This window comes from Leucoraja erinacea, chromosome 1, assembly GCF_028641065.1.
Source record: "Leucoraja erinacea ecotype New England chromosome 1, Leri_hhj_1, whole genome shotgun sequence".
Lineage (NCBI taxonomy): Eukaryota > Metazoa > Chordata > Chondrichthyes > Rajiformes > Rajidae > Leucoraja > Leucoraja erinaceus.
In genome coordinates this window covers 97,258,366-97,284,448 of record NC_073377.1, presented here as the reverse complement: position 1 = coordinate 97,284,448, position 26,083 = coordinate 97,258,366, and the positions used below count along the sequence as shown (strand labels likewise).

The 26,083-nt window shown below is 42.4% G+C and overlaps 1 protein-coding gene across 3 annotated transcripts in view; it reads left to right on the top strand.

Annotated features, from left to right (window-relative positions):
* The window catches only part of ptpn13 (protein tyrosine phosphatase non-receptor type 13), a 236,941-nt gene that overhangs the window by 98,697 nt on the left and 112,161 nt on the right, over positions 1-26,083 (top strand). For 2 of the 3 annotated variants that reach the window (XM_055640022.1, XM_055640017.1), the window contains exons 8-12: positions 11,414-11,509; positions 17,409-17,508; positions 20,907-21,114; positions 22,683-22,757; positions 25,095-25,269. In XM_055640022.1, the coding sequence (XP_055495997.1) occupies positions 11,414-11,509; positions 17,409-17,508; positions 20,907-21,114; positions 22,683-22,757; positions 25,095-25,269 (654 nt within the window). The remainder of the gene's footprint in view (positions 1-11,413; positions 11,510-17,408; positions 17,509-20,906; positions 21,115-22,682; positions 22,758-25,094; positions 25,270-26,083) is intronic. The other variant, XM_055640029.1, reaches the window with a different exon arrangement.

The window sequence follows — 26,083 nt, the reverse complement described above, 5'->3', positions numbered from 1 at the left end:
AAATTTGCAATATTAAAAAAAAAGAATGTTGTATGTACCCAGTGTTAAATGAAATCCAAAAAAAGGGACGCAGAAGATGTCAAGGTAGATGGAATAAAGGAGGGAGGAAAACAATGAAAAAGTAAAACTATTTTAAAGTTGAATTCGAAATATATTAAAATCTATTTAAATTACTTTGAAGGAATGAGATCCAACATATGCAATAGCTAATTTTCTATGCCAGAATGTTTCATTGTGAATAATTAGCAATTATCAATATGTTAAATTGTACTTTTAGTTTAGCTTATTTTTATCACCTGCATTGAGGCACTGTGTAAAGCTTTTGTTTACATTCTATTCAGTCAAAGAAAAGACTTTGCATGATTACAATCAAGCAGTCCATAGTGCACAGATAAAGGGGACAACATGTAGTGCAAGATAATGTCTGATAAAGTCCAATTGAAGATAGTTCTACAGTCTCCAGTGAGGTGGATGGGAGGTCAGAATGTATCCACCAGCACTGGATATCTACGCAAATAGTATGCATCTATTATACAGAAACTATGACGTTTAATGCTTATTAATTTCAAAGTGGTGTCTTTGCAAAGCTAACTATGGAAGAAAATAACTTGCATTGTAATTTATTCATCATTGCATTTAATTGTTTGTGTATTTCTTTGTTTTACTTGCTGTACCAGTTATGCATAAATAACTGAACATCATTATTCTAACCATCATTCTTGCATACAATTCTGGCCTCATCAATAGTAATCCTGGAATGGAGAATATTTTTACTGTAGGCCTTTGCCCTGTAGTTCCAGCTCATTTTATCTCTCCAAGTATTACCTGTTTATTTCTGAATTCTGTCTGAGCATGTGGGAAAAGGACACAGAATTACCCATGTTAATTCCCATGGAGCTTTCGAAGGAATAAGTTCTAGCAATGGTTGAACTCAACACACTTCTGAAACCAAATGATACTGCTGTCAAACGTAGACAAGAATACAAAGCAAATAGTTGACGGCATTATTGGTGACATTTTCCACCATTCCGCAGATGACTGAATGTGGGTAGGTTTTGTGGCAATTAGCTAGACTGAATTTGTATGGAATTTTATGGACTGGATGTGCCTGGCTGGTTTCCGCATTGCTGGGCAAATATCAGTTATTGGTATTCTGGACCAATAATAACTCCAGAACAATTGGAGCTGGCCTGATGACGTGATTATTACTGGAGTACAAGTTTTCAATTTACACAGTACATTCAGATGTATCTTGATATTCTGTGGAGTCATTGACTTGTTCAGCATGGAATAAGCCCCTTAAGCCCAACTCATCCATGCCGACCAAGATGCACATCTATGACAAACCACCAATGGCCCAGCACTGACCGCTGCAGCCCACCACTAGTCATTGGCCTCCAGCCCAATAAACAATATTCCACCATTACCCTCTGCTTTCAACCATCAAGTTAATTAGGTATAGAATTACATATCTACTTTGTAGAAGGGTCCAGATCTGAAAGGTCATCTGTCCATTCCCTCCACAGATGCTGCCTGCCTGACCTGCAGAGTGCCCCATCCGATTTTGTGATCAACTGTGTCCAATTAGCTAACTCTCACTTGCATTTATACAATCTAATCTTCCAGAGTATCCTGCCATCTGGAATTTTATTAAATTCCTTGCTGATGTCCATAGAGACGACGTCTACTGCCCTGCCCTAACTTACTTCTTTGTTACTTCAAACAAACACAATTAAATTCATGGTAGACACAAAATGCTGGAGTAACTCAGCGGGGCACAGCATCTCTGGAGATAAGGAATGGGTGACGTTTCAGGTTGAGACTCTTCTTCAGACTGAAGAAGAGGACTCTACCTTCGATTTAAACCAGCATCTGCAGTTCTTTCCTACACATTCAATGAAATTCATAATCTCCCACAAGAGATCTACGCCTAATTATTTGTTTAAGTAAGAATTACAGATGCTGGAAAAATCGAAGGTAGACAAAAATGCTGGAGAAACTCAGCAAGTGAGGCAGCATCTATGGAGAGAAGAAGTTGGCAACATTTCGGGTCGAGACCCTTCTTCAGACTGATGCCGGGGCTGGGGGTTGGGGGAAAAAGAAAGGAAGTAGGCGCAGACAGTAGGACGTGAGAGAATTGGGAAGGGGGAGGGGAAGGAGGGAAAAAGCAAGGGCTATCTAAAATTAGTGAAATCAATGTTCATACCACTGAGGTGTAAACTACCCAAGCAAAATATGAGATGCTGTTCCTCCAATTTGCGCTGGGCCCCACTCTGGCAATAGACGAGGCCCAGGACAGAAAGGTCTGAGTGAGAATGGGAGGGGTAGTTGAAGTGCTGAGCAACCGGGCGATCATGTTGGTTATGATGGACTGAGCAGAGGTGTTCAGCGAAGTGATCGCTGAGCCTGTGCTTGGTCTCACCGATGTAGAAAAATTGACAGCTGGATCAGCGGATGCAGTAGATGAGGTTGGAGGAGGTGCAGATGAATCTCTGCCTCACCTGGAAAGACTGATTGGTCCTTGGATGGAGTCAAGGGGGGAGGTAAAGGGCCAAGTGTAGATTCTGTAGTTCTAGATTCTGTCTTACTGAATTCAGGCTTACTGGTCTATATTTGCCACGTTTTTCTTTGCTGTGCCCTTTAAATAAAGGCACAGCATTGGACAGTCTTCTGCTGAACACTGATGCAAATACAATTTAGTCTTTCATCCAACAGCGTTTTGGATATACTGATCATGCCCTGGAGATGTATCGACCAAATTAGCAGAAGACTGGCATTTGAATGGTTGAACCATCTGGATGGAGATCTTCTGAGCTGAGATGGAGAATATCAGAGTGTGTGAGGCAGCCTGCACAGTGGCGGCTTGGTGATTATCGCGTTTGCTCACTGCATTTCATCAAAACATCAATAATGCCTTAGTTTTGATGAAATGCAGTGAGCAAACGCGATAATTCCCGATATTTTCGATCTTTATATCTGCACGGCCAACAACTTCCGCTGTTATTTTCCCTACAGCTCTCTCTTGTCTTTACCTTCGTTTTTCTTTATCTTCTGGACTCTAAAGTAAGATAGCTGTGCCTCGCGGTCACCCCAACTGGCACAGTTATTTACAGCTCAAAAATGGGCCGTTTTCGCGGTTTTTAACGGGTGTGAAAGTTTGCGTTTCTAGCATCAATAACATGTACTGGAAGTGGCGTTTGTACCCCAGTTCAATTTTGCGGTCACGTGGGTGAGGATCTATGATCCAGTGACCTTTCGTGAAATCACCCTATTAATAACCTTTGATGGTAACCCCAATACACATCAATCCATTATGCAATCAGCCATTCACCACAAATCTCCTGTTTTTTTAATAACCAATCTTGTAACTATGTTGCTTCAGCACTTTATTTGCATACGACTCTGATTTTGCTAACATCTAGCTGACACATTAGTAAGCACTATTTTGCGAGTCTGGCTTCATACAAAAAGGGTGGTAAAGCAAACACTGACGACCACAAGCCTATCAGTCTTGATTCCACCGTGAGTGAAATACTGAAACTGATTAAGAGGTATAAATAGGGTATGATCTTTGCAGTGAAATTAAGTCAGCAGCATGAACGAGAATAGAGCCTGTGGGCACACTGCATGTATTTTGTCTTTTGGTTATCTAAAAACAGAAAAAAAAAAAAAAAATTTGGATGATGTCTAATGAAACACCAACCTAAATTAACTATTTTTTCTCACTGATTCACTTCTCATACAAAGAAATGTCCAAATGAAAAGTCTATTTCAAGAGGATTCCTTACTGGAACAATGTAACTGTAGTGTAAGCGCACTTGCTTTCCAATTATGTGCACAGCATTCAGGTCCTTATAAAGCATACTAGACTAAGTGGGACCCGTTGGGTCCCAGCATCACACAGGAGGGCTGGTCCCCCAACGCAATATTCCACCTCTCCACCAATTCCAATATTGGCGGTCAGTGGGGGGGGGGGCTTTCTGGAGCGCTGGTATGGGTGTTGTGGGCTGAAGGGACTGGTCTCCAGAGAGCTAGTATGGACATTGTGGACCAAATGGATTCTTGGGGTGGTAGCTCAGTCCCTCAAGCCTGGTGCTGGCAGCTCACTCACGGCTGGTGTGCTGGCAGTTGACTCACGGCTATTCCTTGAGATTCCATTTCAAGCAGGGTGCAAGGCCACCGAATTCAAGTGCAGTTTCATGCCACTCCAAGCAGGGTGCAAGGCCACCACATTCAAGTGCAGTTCATACCATTTCCAGCAGGGTGCAAGGCCACCACATTCAAATGCAGTTTCATACCATTTCAAGCAGGGTGAACCACCATAAAAACACCATAAAACCACACAAAACACCACACTCACAGTTCAGTAGACATTCAGTGCGTTCAGTTAATTCACAGCTCAGACAGAGTCGTGACCTCTCCCTCCCCCAGCATGCAGAGACTGAGCCACACCCACACTTCCGGGTTTTATAATCCCTCTCCCCTCCCACCGGAAAAGGTGTGGCCTTCATGGCGTGATTGACAGGAGAGAGATTCTCAACATTTTTTTAGACACTAATAACACTTTTATTTATCATTGATGGGAAGAATCCTCTGCACCTGATGAGCAGAGGGGGACTGAGAAAAATGGCCAAATATCACAGCCATAAGTGGTAACGTTTTATCTAAAATCAATATACAGCGCAAACAGGATATTGTCAAGTTTAGACAGTGCTTTTACTTCAACCCCCCAATAACCATTTGCAATGCTTTTACTTCAACCCAAACCCCCACCAACCATTTGAAGTGCTTCAACTTCAACCCAAACCCCCACCAACCATTTGAAGTGCTTTTACTTCAACCCAACCACATTTTTATTTTCAAACCACATTAAGGGCACTCAAGGTCAGTAAAATCACATTCACAGTTTAGTAGACATGTGTTCAGTGTTATTCACAGCTCAGACTGAGAGACGGGACCCTCTCACTTCCCACATCTTGCAGAGACTGACTGAGGCACAACACTTCCGGGTTTTATAGTCCATCCCGCTCCCACCAGCAGGGGCAGCAGAGAGAATCTCAACTTTTTTTAAACATTAATAACTCTTAATGTTTTTCATCGATGGGAAACATCCTCTTGACCTGCACAGTGGAGGGGGACTTTGAGTAAGATGGCCAAAAAATCACAGCCGTGTGGCAGCGTTTTTTCTAAAATCATGAAACAGAAAAACAGGAAGTGGTCAAGATCAGACTTTTAGCAATATAGATTCTGATTGCTTCAATGTGCTCTTTCAGCATGCATTGAACTTGCCCCGTATATCAAACAGGACACTTTTATCCATCCATGTCTTAAATGCAAAGACTTTGGTAGATTAACAATTGATTAATATGAGCAGTGGGATGTTTGTATTTGTGATTTTATATGAACTTTTTAAAATTCATGACATTTGGAAAGAAACAGTCTTCCTGAGTTGCTGCACACGTACCAATTGTTTACTACTAAACCCCTGTGTGATCAATCCTGATGACATTATTTTTTGTTTACTGCCAGTTTATGTCATCGTTCCAGTCTCTTTAATGTGTATTAAGCAGGAATTTAATATATTTGAAACAAAAAAAATCATTTTTTTCTGCCTTAATAAAAATTAGATAAGGGCTCATCTTAAATTATGCATTATAATATTTGCCCAATTAATGTGAGTTGTGAGTTTTTGTGTTACTGGCATTCAAAGTAAATCAAAGATATTTTTTATGTATAGCTTATGTTTTCTTCCATTGTAGTAAAACCTCAATATGAATTTAAGATTGTTTCTGTATCGAGAATATAATCTCAAGGGTATTTTTATTCCCATAGATTAGATATGAGCCAAACAGTTTCATGGAGCTGGAGAATTGAGAGAATAAATATCAACAAGTATCTGTCCATTGTCAAATTTAATTATATCAAAAAGGAACATTTTTTTATAATCACAATTTATTCCTTATGATTCCCTCTGTTTATTGGTGATTGGGAGATTTATAAACATTCTGAAACCAGAAAGTAGATCAACTTGTTTAAGAAGGAACTGCAGATGCTGGAGAATCGAAGGTTACACAAAAAAGCTGGAGAAACTCAGCGGGGCAGCAGCATCTATTGAGCGAAGGAAATAGGCAACGTTTCGGGTCTGAAGAAGGGTTTCGGCCCGAAACGTTGCCTATTTCCTTTGCTCCATAGATGCTGCTGCACCCGCTAATAGATCAACTTTATTGACTCACTGGGCGTAAGGATCACAGTTCTTTTCATTCTATCTTTTGAATATACTTGAAAGTGTAAGCCTTGAAATGATACTTTCAATAAAAATACTTACATGTTATACCTTAAAGAAGCCACCATCATACTTAAGAAATACACTACTAGAAACAAAGTATTTCAGTCATTGAATATATTCTAATACTTTAAATGTTAATGCTCTTCAAAAAAAAGGGAAGACAAAATATTCTACCAAATAACCTTAACTCCATACTTTATTTTTGTCCTAATGAGAAACCAGCCAAATTGTAATATTTTAGATGGCATTTACTAAATTTACCTAATGTGATCAAATTATTCACCAAAATCAATGTTCGGGAGTCATGACCATCTAATATTATGTTCGTTCCCTTGCACAACTCTTACAAAACAATTTGTTTTAAAACAAACCATAGCTAAACTAAATGGGTTGCTTGCACCCAGCACATAACAGCTGTCTTTTATTTGTTGCCACGTTCTGTTTTCACTGTTTAAACCACACTTGCCTATTATTATTCTGTGTTTAGCAACCTGTTGCTGTTAGCAATTTTTAACTGAAATTGTGGGGTTCGTGGAATTAAAGGTGTGTCAGAATGTTAATAAGCAAGGGAGGTTTAATTAATTTGTAAGCAATTGAAGGCCTTAAAGAGGTTTAAGGGCTCATGTAGAAAATAGGGCCTTTGGCCTGACTTGCCTATGCCGATCAAGATGCCCCATCTACACTTGTCCCATCTGCCTGTGTTTGACCCATATCCCTCTACACATTTCCTATCGATGTATCTGTCCAAATGTCTTTTAAATGTTGTTATAATACCTGCCTTAGCTACCTCCTCTGGCAGCTCATTCCATATATCCACCAACCTCTGTGGATAAATAAGTTGCACCTCAGTGTTCAATTAAATCGTACCCCTCTCACCTTAAACCTCCGTTCTCTGGTTCTTCATTCCCCTACTCTGGGGAATTTACTAATTTACTGTGCAGTTGGGCCAGTGCTGTTCTGTGATGTATATTTCAGAAACACCATCTCAATAGTGGCACAGTGGTGCAGCTGATAGAGCTGCTGACTCACAGTGCTGGAGACCTGGGTTCAATCCTGAGCTCAGGTGCTATCCATGAGGTGTTTGCATGTTCTCCCTGTGTCATGTGTGTGTTTTCTTCCAAATCCCAAATACCTGCAGTTTGTAGGTTAATTGGCCTCTGTAAATTGCCCCCAGTGTGTAGCAAATGTATGAGAAAGTGGAATAACATTGAACTAATGTGAACAGGTGATCAATGGTCGGTGTGGATGGTGGGCTGAAGGGCCTATTTCCTTGCTGCATCCCTAAAACTAAAATTAAATTATCATCCTATCAAGGTAGCACTTGCAACACGGTCAGGTTAGGTAGGCACTTCATGGAGCAATATTAAAGTAAAGTATCCTTTATTGTCATTCATACTTTACAGTCTGAACGAAATTTTGTGCCTTGCAGTCATAACATAGAATAAAATAACAAAACACACAATAAACACAGATTTAACATCCACCACAGTGAGTTCACCAGGCACCTCCTCACTGTGATGGAAGGCAAAAGTCTTAAAGTCATTGTCTCTTCCCTCCTTGCTCTCCCTCTGCGTTGAGGTGATCCAGGCTTCCGATGATGTGATCCCGCCAGGTGATGGTAAGTAAGTCCCGCGGCTGAATCCGAGCTCTGCCAGCGGACCGGTTCAAACTCTGCGGCCCGGGGCGGACGAAGCTGCCGCCCTCCAGTCCAGCGGATGAAGCTGTTGATGTGGGAGCTCCGGAAAAACAAGTCACCAACCTGGGACCTGCGAGCTCTCGACGTTGTCGTCCACTGGGCCCGCGGCCGAGTCCACTGGTCCTGCGGCTGAGCCTCCAAGGCTCCGAAGTCGGGTCACCACCGCCGCAACGCCACCACAATCCCGAAGTCGGCCAGCCTCGCGTTGGTAAGTCCTGGCTCTGCCTCCGGAGCTTCACGGTCGGTCCCAGTTGGAGGCCGCCAGCTCCGCCATTAGGCCTCAGTGCAGACGGAGACGGAGACGGGGGGATACGACAAGAAAAGGTCGCATCCCCCCCTGAAGGAAGAGACTTAAAACATGTTTCTCCCACCCCCCCACACAGATACATACACAACTAAAATAAACTGAAATAAACTAAAATAACAGGTCAAAGAAAACAAAAAAAGAAAAGACAAACGGACTGCAGGTGAGCTGCAGCTGCAAGGTGAGCCGCCACTTCCGGAAAACAGCATTTGATAAAGATTCATATAAGGGCATGTTCAAAAGCTAGGTCTAAGCGAGACAAGTCAAGCCAACTTTATTTGTCACATACACATACAAGATGTGCAGTGAAATGAAAGTGGCAATGCCTGTGGATTGTGCAAAAACTACAGAACAGAATAGAACAGAATCAGTATTCACATGTTAGAAAATAATTTTTTACAAAAGACACAACACAACCGTAAATTGGTACAGTAAATGAGTCCCTGGTGAGATAAGAGTTTACAGTCCTGATGGCCTGTGAGAAGAAACTCCGTCTCATCCTCTCTGTTTTCACAGCATGACCTCGGAGACGTTTGCCTGACCGTAGCAGCTGGAACAATCCGTTGCTGGGGGTGTAGGGGTCCCCCATAATGTTGCTGGCTCTGGATCTGCACCTCCTGGTGTATAGGTCCAGCAGGGGGGGCGAGTGTAGTTCCCATAGTGCGTTCGGCCGAACGCACTACTCTCTACAGAGCCTTCCTGTCCTGGGAAGAGCTGTTCCCAAACCAGCTCCCAAACCATGCTCTCGAAGCATTTCATGACTCTGAGGTGAGGGTCACCGGTCGGTAGTCATTCAAGCAGGCTGGAGAGGCATTATTTGGCACTGGAACAATGGTGGGCCTATTTACTATTTACAAAGAATTGGCCAGGGAGAGGTTGAATATTGTGGTAAACACTGGAGCAAGCTGAGTAACACAAGACATCACAAGATGCCATCTGGGCCTACAACTTTCCTTGAGTTCACACGTGTCAGAGCCCTCCTCACGTCGTGCTCGGACAACAAGAATGTATGCACATCCCCAGCGGTGGACCTCCCTCCAGCCTCGCTAGTCAGCGTTGTTGTTGTTAGCCGGTGAGCTAGGAGTGATGTTGCCCATCTCGAATCGTGCATAAAAAGAGATCAGGTCATCAGCTATGGATGTGCCGGCACTTCCAGTTGAGGGGGGGCTGCACCAATAGTTAGTTATAGCCCCTGTCAAAGGCGTCTGGTATCCTGCTGCTCCATCTGCGACTCCATCCTGTCCCTGTACCTCTTTATGCGTCCTTCACCGCTCTTCGCAGTCGGTAGGACTCGGCCTTGTAGTCATCCATATTTCCGGATGCCAGGCCGGAGTTGTAGGCAGCGATGCGAGCATTCAAGGCCACGCGAATGGATCTGTCCACCCAGGGTTTTTCATTAGGAAAGATGCTAACCCTTACCGTGGGGACGATGTTATCGGCTATTGTTGCAATGAAGTCCGTGACCGCTTCCGCGAACGCACTGACGTCTCTGGAACTTGCTATTCCAGTCGACATTGCTCAGTGCATCTTGCAGCATGGCCTCTGAATGGTCAGACCACCGCTTTTACATCCCTCGTCACTGCCGCTTCTCGTACTATCCTTTGTTTTTACTCTGGCAGCAGGAAAATGGCTGAGTTTTCAGAAATGTGTTTTCAGAAACAGCCAAGGGAGACATTTTGGGGCGTTATTGCATTCAGGGGGGGAAGATAAGTTATGGCTTGGGTGATAGTTACAAGATTGGAGAATTTGTGGATTGTTTATGAGGAGACAGCTGATAGTATCTGAGAGGAGAGAACTTTTAACAGTTTCTTATGTTGGAATAGGGAAGGAAAGTTTGTAGAAATACAGCCAAGAGAGCAGAAAGTGGACAAAATTAGTTTAGAGATTGGAGAGCAAGATAGAGACAATAGGGCCATAGTTGATGAAGCTTTGGAAGCAGAGTGGATATTAGGGGATTGGATCTGGCCAGCATAGGAGAAGAAAATGGCTGGGGCATCCGATTGAATGAGCTTCTTTCCACTGCTCTTCAGTCCTTTCCAGCTTTACTGAGGGTTGCATCAGCTGCAATGCAACATAACCCATCCACAGTCTGGGCCCTACTGTAACCTGCACAGAGAAGGTCACCTACTCCTCTCCGTATCCTGAAAATGGATGCACTTTGATTTCTACTGCGGGCGCCCTGAAGTTCCAAAATGATCAAGTTAATGCAAGCTTGTTTTTGCATGAACTCATGACTTGTGAGAGCACGAGGGTCAGAATTGTGGGTGATGTTGGTCATTTTATGACTCCTCATTCCCTTTTGACACTGGGGTTTTATAATCTTTTGGGGAGAGTGATGGGGAAGGAGGAGGGGAGCAGTGAACTTGTTACAGGTTTTTATTTCAATTTAAATAGTGCAACAGCTATACTATTGCTGGAGCTGTGCTCAAGAGTTCCACCCATATTACAATGGAGCATTAGCTACTTTCTGGATCACAGCCTCTTCTGAAAATGAATACATTGGATGCCTGGCATCTTAGTATTTTCATTAGCCTACATTAGTCAACGATTCTTTGTGCTGCATCATTCCAAATTGTGGAACTTTAGTTATTCCTTTTGTTGTTCAATTCCACATCAATTAGCCGTTTCAGTGAAGGTGAAAACTCAGCTGTTCTTATAATTGTTCTTTGATCAGTGTGTTTCTGTGAAATGACATAATCTTGTTCTGACTCAGACATGTGGAATTATGCAGCTTTCTGTACAAATTCCTCCCACTGGCAGATTAATGAACAGGGCCAACAGAGTAGTGAATGTGCCTATTCACTCAAATCTCCTACCGGCACTGCTGATAAATAGCACACGTGTTCAATTGTTGATCCCTGGTCCAGTGGTAGAATACTAACTTTGCTAACTAACGGGATAGCAATATGTTGAAGAGCCAAAATAGATATATTTTTTAATATTGCTCATTACTATCCAATGGATTTTCTCATGGGCCAGGGTGAAAATGATAAACTGTTCATTTAAGAATTGCAATACAACAATAACTTTTAATTTTTTTCCTTAAACCTCTGGTGAGGGAGGGGTGTTATGAATCAATATTTAGATCTTGCTCCTGTGACATAACGTTGTTTTAATGTTTTACAAGAAACTACAGGAGTATATTCGCCTCGCCATAGTGATGCATATAGTACATCAAGTGAAAGCCCATCTCTTATTTCTTCTGACCCAGATAATCGACAAGGTAACCTTTTTAAAAATATATATTTTTTCAATCTGTTTAAAAAAAAAATCTTATTAACATTGGGACAACTTTATGGTCCTGCAACTTCATCCAACTAAACCTCCTAACCTGTCAATTTGTCTTTTTACTCCTACATTATGTGACATTGTAAATAATTGCCACTTGGTGCTGACCCACCCCATTCAAACTGTTTAAATCCTATCCCTATTCAAAATAAAACATATTTAATATTTGTCCATTCTTCCTCATCTTTGCAAAGTTTTTGACTCAAATCCATGCTCGTCCTTCCTACAACTTCATGATTGGATTACCCCATTCATGCTCTCTGCCCCACAACATCAAACACCCATCATTGAGGAACCAAGAATAGTAAAATTGAGAAAATCCAGCATGCTCAGGACTTGTGGTTCACTGGAAAACTTTATACAATACTGCATAACATTAATAAAATGTGAATTAAAATTAAAATGGTAACACAAGAGATTGCAGATGCTGGAATCTTCAGATGAAAATAAACTGTTGGTGGAACTCAGTGGGTTAGTCGGTATGTGTGGAGGGGATTTTCATAATTTCGGGTCAGGATCCTTCTTCAATCTGGGGAAAAGGTTCCAACCCAAAACATCGTCTGTCAATTTCTCTCCGCGGATGCTGTCCGATGCGGATGTGTTCCTCCAGCGATTTCTTCTTTGCTTAAGTTAAACAGTGGTGAGCTGAAAGGGAGCGCAGCAAACATCAGACACTGAGCACTTCAGCATTTCTGAATAGCAGATACTCAGAATTTTCCAGTAATGTTGCGTTCTCAGCCTACTATAAACATTTAACATGGCACCGTCTCCTCTGATGTGCTGTATATCTCCTGTATTGTCCTGCTTTATCCGTCCAACTGTTGGTTGATATTCCTTGGTCTTGGCTTCTCTTCCTGCTCTGGCAGTGCTACATCCAATCTGCTATGAATCTACTCTTGCTCACCCCAGCTTAACATGATCTACTTGCTCACTCTCATCACTGTTATCTACCAACATGTGGTCAGCTCAACCATGTATGTATTATGATGACCTCTAATGGTACAACTGCTCCTCAGGTTCACAGTCTACTGACTACCTCATGTAATCAGGAGAAGCAAGGAACTGTGGCGGCTCCGAAGGGTCGTGCCATCATAGCTGTCGAACCCCTCGGCACGGGAGTGGTTCAGTCCGGAGGCGGCCCTTAACCAGAAGGTTTAAAGGCAGGGGTTTGGGTGCCATCTTTCTCTCGTTTGGACCTCCCTACAACCGGGAGGAACATAATAAAAGGTGCCGCTCAAAATACTTGACTCCTCTCTTCCTTTTTGAGACCCACGCACCACATTGGTGACCCCGACGCTCCATTGGCGTCATGATGGAGAAAGAAGAACGCCCTACCTCCTCACAGGCCGGACAGGCCGTGTCTCTGGACGCGATCTCGGTAAAATTGCCCAACTTCTGGACCATCAAAAGTGGATCTGGTATGGGGTTATAACCAGATCCCGGTCCACCCGGATGATGCACCCAAGACGGCGATCATCACGCCCTTCGGACTTTATGAGTTCACGAGGATGCCGTTCGGCCTCAAGAACGCTGCGCAGGCTTTTCAATGCCTAATGGACGGGATTTGTCGCGACCTCGATTTCGTATTTGTTTACCTGGACGACATCCTGGTGGCCAGCCGCTCGCAGCAGGAGCACTGCGCCCACCTTCGGCAGCTCTGTCAGCGGCTCAGCGAACATGGTTTGGCCATCAACCTCGACAAGTGCCGTTTTGGGGTAACCGAGATTGACTTCCTCGGCCACGGCGTGACTGCGCAAGGCGCGGTTACCCTGCCTGACAGGGTCGACGCCATCCGTCGGTTTCCCCGCCCACGCACGGTGCGCAGCCTGCAGGAGTTTGTCGGTATGGTGGCGTTTTACCATCGTTTCTTGCCATCCGCGGCCCACATCATGCGGCCGCTGTATCAACTCCTGGCGGGTGGGCAGAACAAGAACGTTGAATGGACCCACGAGGCAGTGGCAGCATTTGGCGGCGCGAAGGAGGCCCTTGCTCGGGCCGTGCTGCTGGTGCACCCGTGGGAAGATGCCCCGACTGCTCTCACGGTGGACGCCTCGGAGTCGGCGGTGGGTGCTGTGCTGGAGCAATTGACGGCGGAGTTTGGCGGCCTCTGGCCTTCTTCAGCCGGCACCTCAACTGCGCGCAGACGAAATACAGCGCGTTCGACCGCGAGCTCCTGGCTCTGTACCTGGCAGTGCGCCACTTCCGCTACTTCCTGGAGGGCCGCCCGTTCACCACCTACACGGACCACAAGCCGTTCACTTTCACCCTTGCAAAGGTTTCCGACCCCTGGTCCACACGACAGCAGCGGCATTTGGCCTACATTTCTGAGTATACTACTTCTATCTGCTATGTCGAGGGGAAGGAGGGGTGGCCGACGCATTTTCCTGCCCCGCTATCAACGACGTTTTCGAGGTGGCGCCCGGAATTGACTATTCTGCTTTGGCTGAGGCACAGCTCACGGACGATGAGTTGCCCGCCTACCGGACTGCCATCTCCGGCCTCCGCCTTGAGGATGTCCCTCTCGGTCCTAGAGGAGCGACGATCCTGTGCGATGTTTCGTCCAGTCAGCCGCGCCCCATCGTCCCTGGCGCCTGGCGCCGGAGGGTGTTCGAAGTCATCCACGGACTGTCTCACCCATCAATCCGGGCGACAACGGCACTAGTGGCCGCACGTTTCATGTGGCACGGTCTGTGCAAGCAGGTTGGCAATTGGGCTCGCACCTGCATTCCGTGCCAGACGGCAAAAATCCAGCGCCATGTCCGTGCGCCTCTCCAGGAGTTTGGTCTACCTCACCGGCGATTCGACCATATACACGTGGACATTGTGAGGACTCTCCCGCCGTCCCGGGGCATCACCCACCTTCTCACAATGGTGGAACGCTTCACGCGGTGGGCGGAGGCCATTCCGCTGGCCGATACTTCAACGGCTACGTGCGCTCGTGCGTTGTCCGCGCACTGGATTGCTCGCTTCGGGGTGCCGGCGCACATCTCCTCAGATCGGGGGCCACAGTTCACCTACGAGCTGTGGTCGGCCATGGCTCGCTTGGTGGGGGTGCGGCTACACCACACCACGGCTTACCACCTGCAAGCTAACGGTCTGGTGGAGAGGTTCCACCGGCAGCTAAAGGCAGCACTGAAGGCACGACTCTCCGGCCCGGACTGGATGGACGAGTTGCCGTGGGTCATGCTGGGCATTCGGACTGCTCCTAAAGAGGACTTGGCCTCATCATCGGCGGAGCTTGTGTACGGGTCGCCACTCACGGTGCCCGGGGAGTTCGTGCCGTCGGCGCCGGAGCAGCAGGGAACGCCCTCATCCACCCTAAAGCGCCTTCGCGAGCGAGTTGGCAGGCTCGCACCCGTCCCGACGTCCCGCCATGGGACATTTCGCCCACACGTGCCATCAGCCCTCAGGGACTGCCCATACGTCTTCCTGCACCGTGATGCCCACCAGACGCCACTCCAGAGGCCGTGCGAGGGCCCGTTCCGGGTGCTAGAACATGGCAGTCGACTTTTGTGCTGGACATGGGGGGCGGCCGGAGGCAGTGTCGATTGACCGGTTGAAGCCGGCACACCTGGACATTGACCAGCCGGTGCTGGTTGCCCAACCGCGGCCTCGAGGGCGCCCCCCTTCATGGTTCCCTCCGCCTGTTACTCCACCTGTCCTCCCGCCGGTCCCTCGACCTGTCCCTCCACCTATGCCTCCGCCAGCCCCACGATCGGCTGACTTGCGCACGTGGGCCGGCCGGGTCGTGCGCCCACCGGTGCGTTTCGTGCCTCGGGTTCTGGGGGGGGGGGGGGGCGCCATCATAGCTGTCGAACCCCTCGGCACGGGAGTGGTTTAGTCCGGAGGCGGCCCTTAACCAGAAGGTTTAAAGGCAGGGGTTTGGGTGCCATCTTTCTCTCGTTTGGACCTCCCTACAACCGGGAGGAACATAATTAAAGGTGCCGCTCAAAATACTTGACTCCTCTCTTCCTTTTTGAGACCCACGCACCACGTGTAGATGCTGGTTTACAAAAAAAGATAAAGTGCTGGAGTAACCCAGTTCAGTTCTAAGTTCCAGTTCTTCCTTGAAGAGAGACCCAATTGGTTCCCCTCTACCAACTCTCTCCTGCTGGAACTTGGCCGTACCCTCAACAACTTCTCTTTTGACTCTTGGGAAGAAGTGTCCCGATCCGAAATGTCACCTATCCATCTTTTCCTGTGATGCTGACTGGCCTGCTGAGTTACTCCAGCACTGTTGTGTCTTTTTTTTCCTCATGTAATTAGATCGCTTGTCAATATCCTTCAACGTCCATGACTGTTGTTTTAGTTTGAACCAGGATGATTGGAGTCTCTATGATTGATGTCCCTAAACTTGATTTTCACACTTAAATACTCTTTATTTCAAAGATCACCAGCTCATGTGCCAACCGCAGCTCAGCGGACACGGATAGACTCATCAAAGCTGTTGTCATGTCCATTCTTGACTGTCTCCAAAAAAATGTTGGCCTCACCACTGGGTCCTCACAACTGTGCTGCCTGAAATCACGGTGTGTGCAGATCAGTTTGGTCAGTCCCCCACTCACATATGACCCAGGTCAAGACGGTTGGGAACCCCAGGATGGCAATCTGTATTCTATAAAATTTAATGAGAATATGAAGTAAAATAAACTAAGGGCTTACCTGGATCGGCGACTGTGCATTTATGGGTTGTGCAAAAGAATTACACTGTGTTGTGCATACGTGACAATAAAGAACCATTGATTGTAAGTAAATTCTGCAAATTATCAAATTATACAACTAAAATCTCAAATAGTACTCCTTGATACCAGGGGAAGTTTCATTGGTATATCTCGTATTAAATCACTGACAATTTCCAATCGGCATTGTGCAGAAAATTAGCAAGTGAGTATCTCAGTAATTTGACTGTGCATGTTGCCAAGTGTAGTCAAAAGTACCATTGTGTCTGCAAGTCTGAAGACAGAGTTTCACTTACACATTAATATCCTCAGCCAAAATATGAAATTATTTTCTTACCTGCTGGAAAAATAGAGTTCTGCATTGTCTAATCATACACATGTTCAGCTCTTGCTGCTGTTGAATGCATGATTTTAACAATTAGACACCGGGCACAGAAACACCCATGTCAACCTTTCCATAACGTCCTGAACTACTGTATACCTCATTGATGACCCTTGCACTATTAAGTCATTTATCTTGCCCTAAACGTTATTCTCTTATCATGTATTAGTACTCGATGAATGGCTCGATTGTAATCATGTATTGTCTTTCTGCTGAATGATAGCACACAACAAAAGCTTTTCACTATACACGTGACAATAAACTAAACTGAAATAAATGAATCTTTAAATTACTTCTTATAATCTATAACAAATAGTCTGCTGGAGTAATTCAGTGGGTTAACCAACATATTTAGTGTTGGGGGGGTTGGGTGGGGTGGGAATCATTGATATTTAACTTCAAACCTTAGGCGACTGATGCAGCGATTCAACCCAAAAATGTCCACATTTCCTTTACATCCACAGATGCTGCTCAACTTGCTGAGTTCCTACAGCAGATCAGTGTTGCTCCAGATTTCCAGCATCTTTACTTTCTTGTGTCGCTCTCATAGTTTCGTGTTTGACCAAGCTTTTGGCTACTTGGTATTAATACAATTCGATCTATCCTGGTGTTTGATAATGTTACTGTTGAAATGCATGGGATTTTGTAGAGTGTATTAATGGCACTATATATAAATACAAGGTTTATTTGTGTTGAGCAATTGAAAATTAATTATATATTTATGAATATTTATCCTGGATAATTTGTAGTTGATTTTCTTTTCTTCCCGATAGTCCGCAGGAATGAAGATATTCGAAGGTACAGTTCTCATGCTGGTCTAGGTGTGGAGGATGAGTACGTGATAGATGGTTATATTCCACATAGGAGTTCCAGGTATCCCTTTATTGCATTTTTATTATTCATAAAATGGAAGCAGAAATTTACTTAGAAATTTACTTAGAACTTCTGTTCTAAACATGATGCCAAGATAAACTAATTGCATATGCCTGCACATGATCCATGCCCCAACATTCTCTGCACCTCTATGTAAATCCATAATTGGATGAAAGAATTTCCTGTCATACATATTCCAATGGCTGTTTTTTTCTTTTAAATACAGGTAAGGTACATTTCTTACCATATATTCAATGGATGTTATCCCTTCTTACAATTCATTATTCCATCCCTCAGCAAACACACACACACACACACACAAACACACACACACACACACACACACACACACACACACACACACACACACACACACACACACACACACATGTACATGAATTATTTATCAATACAGAGTTTGTTTTCATCAGTCTCTGGGTGTCTAGCTTTTGTTGAATGATAATAATAATAATAATAAATGTTATTTATGGGCGCCTTTCAAGAGTCTCAAGGACACCTTACAAAAATTTAGCAGGTAGAGGAAAAACATGTAAGAGGAATGAAATAAATAGTAGAGACATGACTAGTACACAAAGTAAAGACAGAATACAATTCAAAACACAATATGAGGCAATTAATGCACAGATGAAAAGGGAGGGGGACGTGGGGCCAAGGATAGGCAGAGGTGAAGAGATGGGTCTTGAGGCGGGACTGGAAGATGGTGAGGGACACGGAATTGCGGATCAGTTGGGGGAGGGAGTTCCAGAGCCTGGGAGCTGCCCTGGAGAAGGCTCTGTCCCCAAAACTGCGGAGGTTGGACTTGTGGATGGAGAGGATGATGATTGATGATGATTGCTTGCAGTGCATGCACTGCAAGTTGTAAATATTAGCTTTAAATTTAATTTTTGCGCATACAGATTGTCTTAAATGTAGAAAACAATAATAAATGAGAAACATAATATATCAGTTTGGGCTGCAGTATCTAGAATTGTTGTTTAAAATACAATTAATATTTGTTACAATGACTAGCTATAATTGGAATGTTACTGTGTAACCAGTCTGACAACCAAATGGTAACATTCCCGTATGGCCTTTTCATCTCAAATTTATTTTGCTACAATAAGGCAAACCATCAGGTTATTCCAGGAGCAGATTCCTTTCTGTACATAGAGGCATCATATAGTACAAAAAGTCATTCCAGTTAACCACTATTTCAAATGTTGTTCAACATCGAATAGTGAAAACTGTTTAAAGATGGATGCCTTTGGTAAACTTCAACTGCATCAAAGATTTACAGACATTAGACTGATTTGTTAGAGTGTAAATCATTAATGCAGTAAGCGCTCATCCACTTTAAGTAACTTTAAAAGTATTGTATTCCTGTAGATTTGAAAAATATGAAAGTAAGAGCTGGAGTATCTGCAAATTGAGAAAATCATGTATTATATCTGCCTAAAAATATGACTACAGTCAATACCCTCTAACAGTTGGTGACCTGATGCTTGGATACAGCTGTTGTATTTTCATTATGTAGATAGATGCTTGTTAATTATACTGCCTGGAGTACAAATGGGTACTGCATCAATATCCAACTATCATAGAGACTGAAAATTGTATGTTTTCAAAATGCATTCATCACATTATTGATTCAATAAAAGTGGAATGTCATTGTAAAATGTTTTCCAAGCTAATTATAATCCTACTTAATAGAACAGACTTTTTGCTAAATTATTCAAAAGAAGGAAGGCTGGTCTAGGAATAACTTGAAAACTAATATTAAATTATTTTATAAAAATAAGGGTGAGAAACTAATATTGTGACATAGCTCTAATCATTACTGCATGAGATATGGCAATTGACCTGAAGTTAATGCTTACAGCTATGTCTTATAAAAAGCCACCATAGTTATTTGTATCATCATTGGACTTATTCTAGAGAATCATATCTATTGTTACTGCACTGCATCTCATAAGGATCCCAACATTTTTCTTGTACTTTGCTGTTCGGATCACCAACAGTCTTTAAAAATAACTAAATGTTAAATGACATTAGCTCCTATGCCATTTAAAATATACTTTTAATAAGTGACTTTATATGTGTGGTACAATGCATACCCTTGAATTGGTTAAATACCCAAAGTTTATGTTAATTTCCAGGAATTTATTTAGTATTTATTTATTGGTTTTGCTATTGGTCTTTTCATAATACACTTTAAAAAACTGTGAATTCTGACTGTATGACGAACCAATATTTCTGCTATTAATTTTTTGTCCTTTTTCCACTTATTTTTCCAAACATAAATGAGGTATAATGATGTGAGCTAGATTTCCCTGGAATTGGCATAATTGCAATTGCTATTAATTATAGAGTAAATACATTTAAAAGCTTTGGGAATTCTTGGAAACTGTGTGTTATTTCCTATCAATTTACTAGCATTAATAGTAATTTGACAAAAATCACATTTTAGAACTTACTCTGCATTTGTTTTTACATAAAAAATACTAAGTTAAACTCTTATTGAACCAACTAATTATGGAATCATCTAAACCACATGAGTATTAGAAATTTCCATATGGAATGTTAGGCCACAACTGGTTGTGACCAGTTGACCCGAGGAACAATGGAGGGAGAGAAAAAAGCATAGTCATCCTATGTTGTCACTCATACATGAATTAATTATGAGGGTGCATTGATAACTTAGAAACCAATGATAAAAACAAAGCCAAAAAAGAGCAAAGAGAGGAGAAGAAAAATAAGTCTTTATTTTCAATTGGTAGTAAACTCAATAACACAAAATTTACGAGGTTTTCTGGCAGAAAATTGCTGGCATTTAGTCATAGAGTGATACAATGTGGAAACAGGCCCTTCGGCCGAACTTGCCCACACCAGCCAACATGTCCCAGCTACAACAGTCCCACCTGTCAGCATTCGGTCCATATCCCTCCAAACCTCTCCTATCCATGTACTTGTCTAATTGTTCCTTAAACAGTTTCTCAGTTTTAAACTGTTCTCCATGTCTCGACACTCTTGTACATATGCAAGTCTCAAACTCAGGGGCTGAGCTTCACTGACCAGATCAGAGCTACGCCTGAGATCAGAGCTTCACTGACCAGATCAGAACTACACCTGAGAGTCCAGCAGCAGAGCAGATGCTTGCTCACATTCCCTGGAAAGCATTTACCTGGAAAAATCTCCTCTCAGATCCTGAACCAACATAGAGCTAGTGCAGGATTTGTGAGCCCATTCAATTGAAAGTGTATTGTCTAACTATGCAGAAGAAAACAATAGATGTAATTATTTTATTTGTGTTTGCTTTAATCTTCTTAATTATTTAAATGAATTTAAGTGATTTAACTTTTAATTATTTTTAAATAAACCTGAATGTTGACACTCCACAGTCTGTATGATGTACCGGGGGATGAGGACATCATAAGTCATGAGTTAATGTTAAAACGTCAGGAGGAAGAACTAAAGCAGCTTCAAACCAAATTAACTCGAAAGCAGTTCCAGTCAGGAGTTCAACAAGCTGACATAGTCAAAGCATCCATGTTGGACATTAGTAGAGATATGGCACAGCAAACAACCCGGACACAAAGAAAATTCAAGGTACGAGCATTATTTTAACAAAGCAACTTTTTATTGCATGTTGACTTGTATCTGTGATTTCTTTCAACATAGTTTAATGCAGGTAGGGGTTGATTGAGGATCAATAAAATTTTGGAATTTAGATTTGAATATTTTGCAGCCTTTGAATTAGGGGAAGCAAAGTGGCGCAGCGTTAGAGTTGCTGCCTCAAAGCAAAGAGACCAGGGTTCAGTCCCGACTACGGGTGCTATCTGTACGGTGTTTGTACGTTTTCCCTGCAACCGCATGGGTTTTCTCCAGTTACTCCGGTTTCTTCCCACATTCCAAAGATGTGTGGGTTTTGTAGGTTAGATGGCTTCTGTAAAATGTCCCTAGTGTGTGGGATAGAAGTAGTGTATGGATGCTTGCTGATCAGCGTGGGCTCGGTGGGCCGAAGGGGCAGTTTCCATGCTGTATCTCTAAACTAATCTAAAACTAAATTAAATATGTTTGGACCCTTCATGTCCAGCTATTCATTTTATGAATTTAATTCCAAAAGTGGAGATTTTTCTGTCATGTTAACAATCCAATTTGGAGGCTCTCACCGTTAGTTGGTATAAAGAATGCATAGATTGACCTGAAGTAGTGGAGGTCAATGGTTGGGTAATTTTTTTCTTTTGATATATATCTTCAAATTCATATTATATCTAACCTGACATATTCAATAAGTAATAGAAATGGTTGAAAATGTGCTGTTGCTCAAAGGTGTCTATTATTTCAGGATATGGGTGATGTAATCAAGATAACATTTCGTGCCCACAGTGACTGTTTTTTATTTACAAATGCATTATATAAAATAATTAAAAGCAATCACATCAGTCAGCTTTTATTGCAGTATGGGTTGGTTTACAAGTCCTTTGTTTCTATGGCCAGCCCCAGATGTTTTTACAGCTAGTTACGCAAGAATTTCGAATCTAATTTTTATGGCTTGTGGCCCCATATTTTTCGGCTGTTATCCTACAAAAATGTAGTATAATTAATGTTGACATATTTTGGACTCTAAATGGAAGGGGAAGTAAATTTCCTCTGCTGGTTTGGTCAACCGCAAGTAGTTGAATGATGATTTCAATTTGGGATCAACACATTGAGTTAGTTCATATTGTGCTTGGCAGGTTATTGATCGGACACCCATTCACTGTGTGTATTCCATTTATTTTGGAAATTTTTGGCATAACTATTCATGCTGAGGTTTGATGTGCAAATCTTTTAATTGAAATAAAACAAAAAAGGCTGGAAATACCCAGCAGATCAGGCTGCATCAGGGAAGAGAAGCAGTTTACATTGGATATTTCCAACATTTTCTATTTCTTAATTTATACTTCCAACTATTGTAGTTATTTTTAATTTTCAAAGCATGTGAAGAATTGTTCTACATAACTGGAAAGGCATAATTTGCCAATGAAACTGTAACTAGGTTAACTATTCATTTTAAAAGAACCATTAGAGGATTAAATTCCTCCCTGCTCCCTCCCTGCCTCCCTCATTCCAGTTTATACCGTTATTGACTTGCACTTGACTTGAATTGAAACTTACTTATTTCTCCCCCTCAGAATTTCTTTGGGCCTGAGTTTGTTAAAATGATGAGTGAGCCTTCGGTTGCTCTGGATCTTCCCACATCCATTCTGGTAAGTTAGTGGGAAGGAAGTTTTTGTCAACAAGCCGACCGTGCACTCCATGGTCCTTGGTAAACATTGAATGTAAATTTGGACGACTTGCAATCCTTTCAACAGGAACACGCAGAAACTGCATGTTGTATTCTCAGATGAGATCTCTTGGCTTGGTCACAAAAAGCCCCTTCCATGAAATAAGAACAACATCTGATTTAAGGCTAAGCCCTGTCTCCCAAATTAGCTGTAATTGTCAAGAACCTATCAAGAGGCTGGAGAGGGTACAGAAAGATTTACGAGGATGTTGCCAGGACTGAGCTATTGAGGAGAGGTTGAGTAGGCTGGGACTTTATTCCTTGACTTTCTTCTTCCTTGTAAATTGATGGGAGAATACTATTTGCACTTCCATGGACCTAGCACAGAATTTCTCTGGGCATTTCGTTTGGACCTCAAGGGGTCCAAATGACAATTAAATGTATCTTGTATCTTGTATCTTGTATCTTTTATCTGGCATATTATAATGTAATGCATTTAGCCCTATATACTGTATATGCAGTTAGCCCAAGTAGCTTATCCCATATAATTGGAGGTGGAGTGTTTCAGTTTCATGGCAGTAGTTCAGTTTAGTTTAGTGTATTGTCAGGTGTACCGAGGTACAATGGAAAGTGTTTGTAGCGTGCTAACCAGTCAATTATAGATTATGTATTATGGATACATGGAGATCATCTCAGTGCTGATTATATGAAAAAAACACTATGCTGCATTTGTTTTCTTTATTGGCAAACTATAAAGATTACACCATTCTCCCTTTATGTTTTTATTTTTTAATTTCAAAGGAATAATCCTTAGATTTAAAGTGAACTCTCAACTGTTATGATATCTAGAAGAGAAAAAAAAACAGGCATTGGAAGAAGAAATTGATTGAAATTTGACACAAAGTACTGGAGTAACTCAGTGGATCAGATCAAAGAAAAGACAAAGTGCATGAGTAATGCCACCTGAGTTACTCCAGCACTTTGTTTTTCTTTAGAAACCAGCATCTGCAGTTGCACCCATGCATCTACATCTGATTGAAATTTGATTAGGATTAAATCTATCTAAATCTGGGAGCCCAGAGTACTGAAAAATGATGTCCATCAGCCAACATGTTCCACCATTCTGCCATTTAAGTGGCAAGCAGGAAAATTGCCAATAAAAATAAGAAATCCAACCAGGTTCAATGTCTACTCCCAGTCAGCATTAAATTGATGGTCAATGATAAATTGACATTGCTCATAAGTGGAAACATAATTGCACATTAACTTGCTTATTGCAGGATGGTTTGACTTCTGCCAGAGCTACCCACTTACAGGTCTGATTTTGTCTGTTGCTGTTTTATTTTGTCCATTTGCAAGAATGAAATTTAAATATATATATTTTAATGGAGATGAGGAAACACTTTTTTCACACAGTGAGTTGTGAGTCTATGGAATTCTCTGCCCCAAAGGGTGGTAGAGGCCGGTCTCTGGATACTTTCAAGACAGAGCTAGATAGAGCTCTTAAAGATAGCGGAGTCAGGGGATATGGGGAGAAGGAAGGAACAGGGTACTGATTGTGGATGATCAGCCATGATCACATTGAATGGTGGTGCTGGCTCGAAGGGCCGAATGGCCTACTCCTGCACCTGTTGTATGTTGTCTATTGTCTATATTTGAACAAATTGATTTGGGAGGATTGGGATTGTTCACATGTAAATGTTTGCACGCAGCTATAGAAGTAATTTGTTTGTACTGTATGTGCATGTGTTGGCATCTGTCCTTCTGCAAGAGATGATGGTGATAGGCATGCATGCTGCCTTTTTAATACCTGGTCGACTACATTTAAACAATGTCATGGATGTTAAATATTTATGTAATTATGTAAAAAAGCAATCAAATTCTGAAAATATTCAGAACTTGAATTTGGGCAAATGGACAGGGTGGTACAATGGCACAGCAGTAGAGTTGCTACCTCTGCACCTCCTCACCAGCTACGATTCTGACTATGGGTGCTGTCTGTGCAGAGTTTGTACATTATCCCTGCATGGATTTTTCTCCAGGAAGTCCGGTTTCCACCCACATTCCAAAAACGTGCAGGTTTGTAGGTTAATTGGCTTTGGTACATTGCCCCTTGTGTGTAGGAGGCAAAACTGGAATAACATAGAATTGTGTATGGGTGATCGATGAGCGGCGTGGACTCGGTGGGCCACAGGGCCTGTTCCCACGCTGTATCTCCAAACTAAAAAAACTAAAGTAATAATCATTTGATATTCTCGCTTTGTTGTACAATTTGTTACTTTAAAACAAAACTAGTTTTGCTAATTTTGTTTGATTACAGGCTAAGAATGGAAAAGGCGAGGACATTCGACGCAAAGTGAATATCATGTTACTAAATGGACAATGTCTGGAATTGACCTGTGACGCCAAGACAACATGCAAGGATGTCTTTGATATGGTGGTTGCTCATGTTGGCCTGGTGGAACATCATTTCTTTTCCTTGGCATATTTGAAAGGTGCATGTGTAGATGTTAAAGGTTGCAGGGGAATAATCCATCCTCAATCACATGCAGTAGATCGGTATCATTATGTTCCATTCTGCTTCCAAGATTTTTCACCAGATATTTAAGTAGAGGACAATGCAGAAATGTTTTGAGCGCAAGCAAGTGAAAACAGCTGAGGTTTGAATATTGTGATACTAGTTCTTTGGATGACTATGTTACAGTCATGGAGTTGTACAACACAGGAATAGGCCCTTCAGTCCAACATGTCTATGCTGATCAATTTGCCTAACTGAATTAGCCCCTTTACCTGCATTTTGCCCACATTCCTCTAAACATTTTCTATCTGTGTACACATTCAAAGGCCTTTTATATGTTACAACTGTACTCATCTCTACAGCTATCTCTGGCAACTGGTCCACCCACCCACCACCCTTGATGTGAAAAAAACGTAGTCATCAGATCCCTTTTAAATCTTTCCTCTCACCTTAAATCAATGCTAAACATTGCCTCTTTTTTATTTGCTGTTAAGCCTCACAGTAACAAATATTTGTATCTTTTCTGCATCAATGGGATATTGACAGAATGTTTAACTTTTATTTTTAACTGTCTTGAAATCGATGGCCACTTCTGATGAAAATTCAGTTCTCTGGCTTAGTTTTTAAATAGCATTTTTAAATATCACATTTAAATTGGCAGTAATTATAACATCACACAATAGCATTTCTATCCAGAAATCATGAGCGAGAAATCAGATTTTTTAAATGGTGGCATCTGTGCTATTGAGGGTTGGTTAAACCCAGAGTCGAGCAATATTGCGTGCATTTCT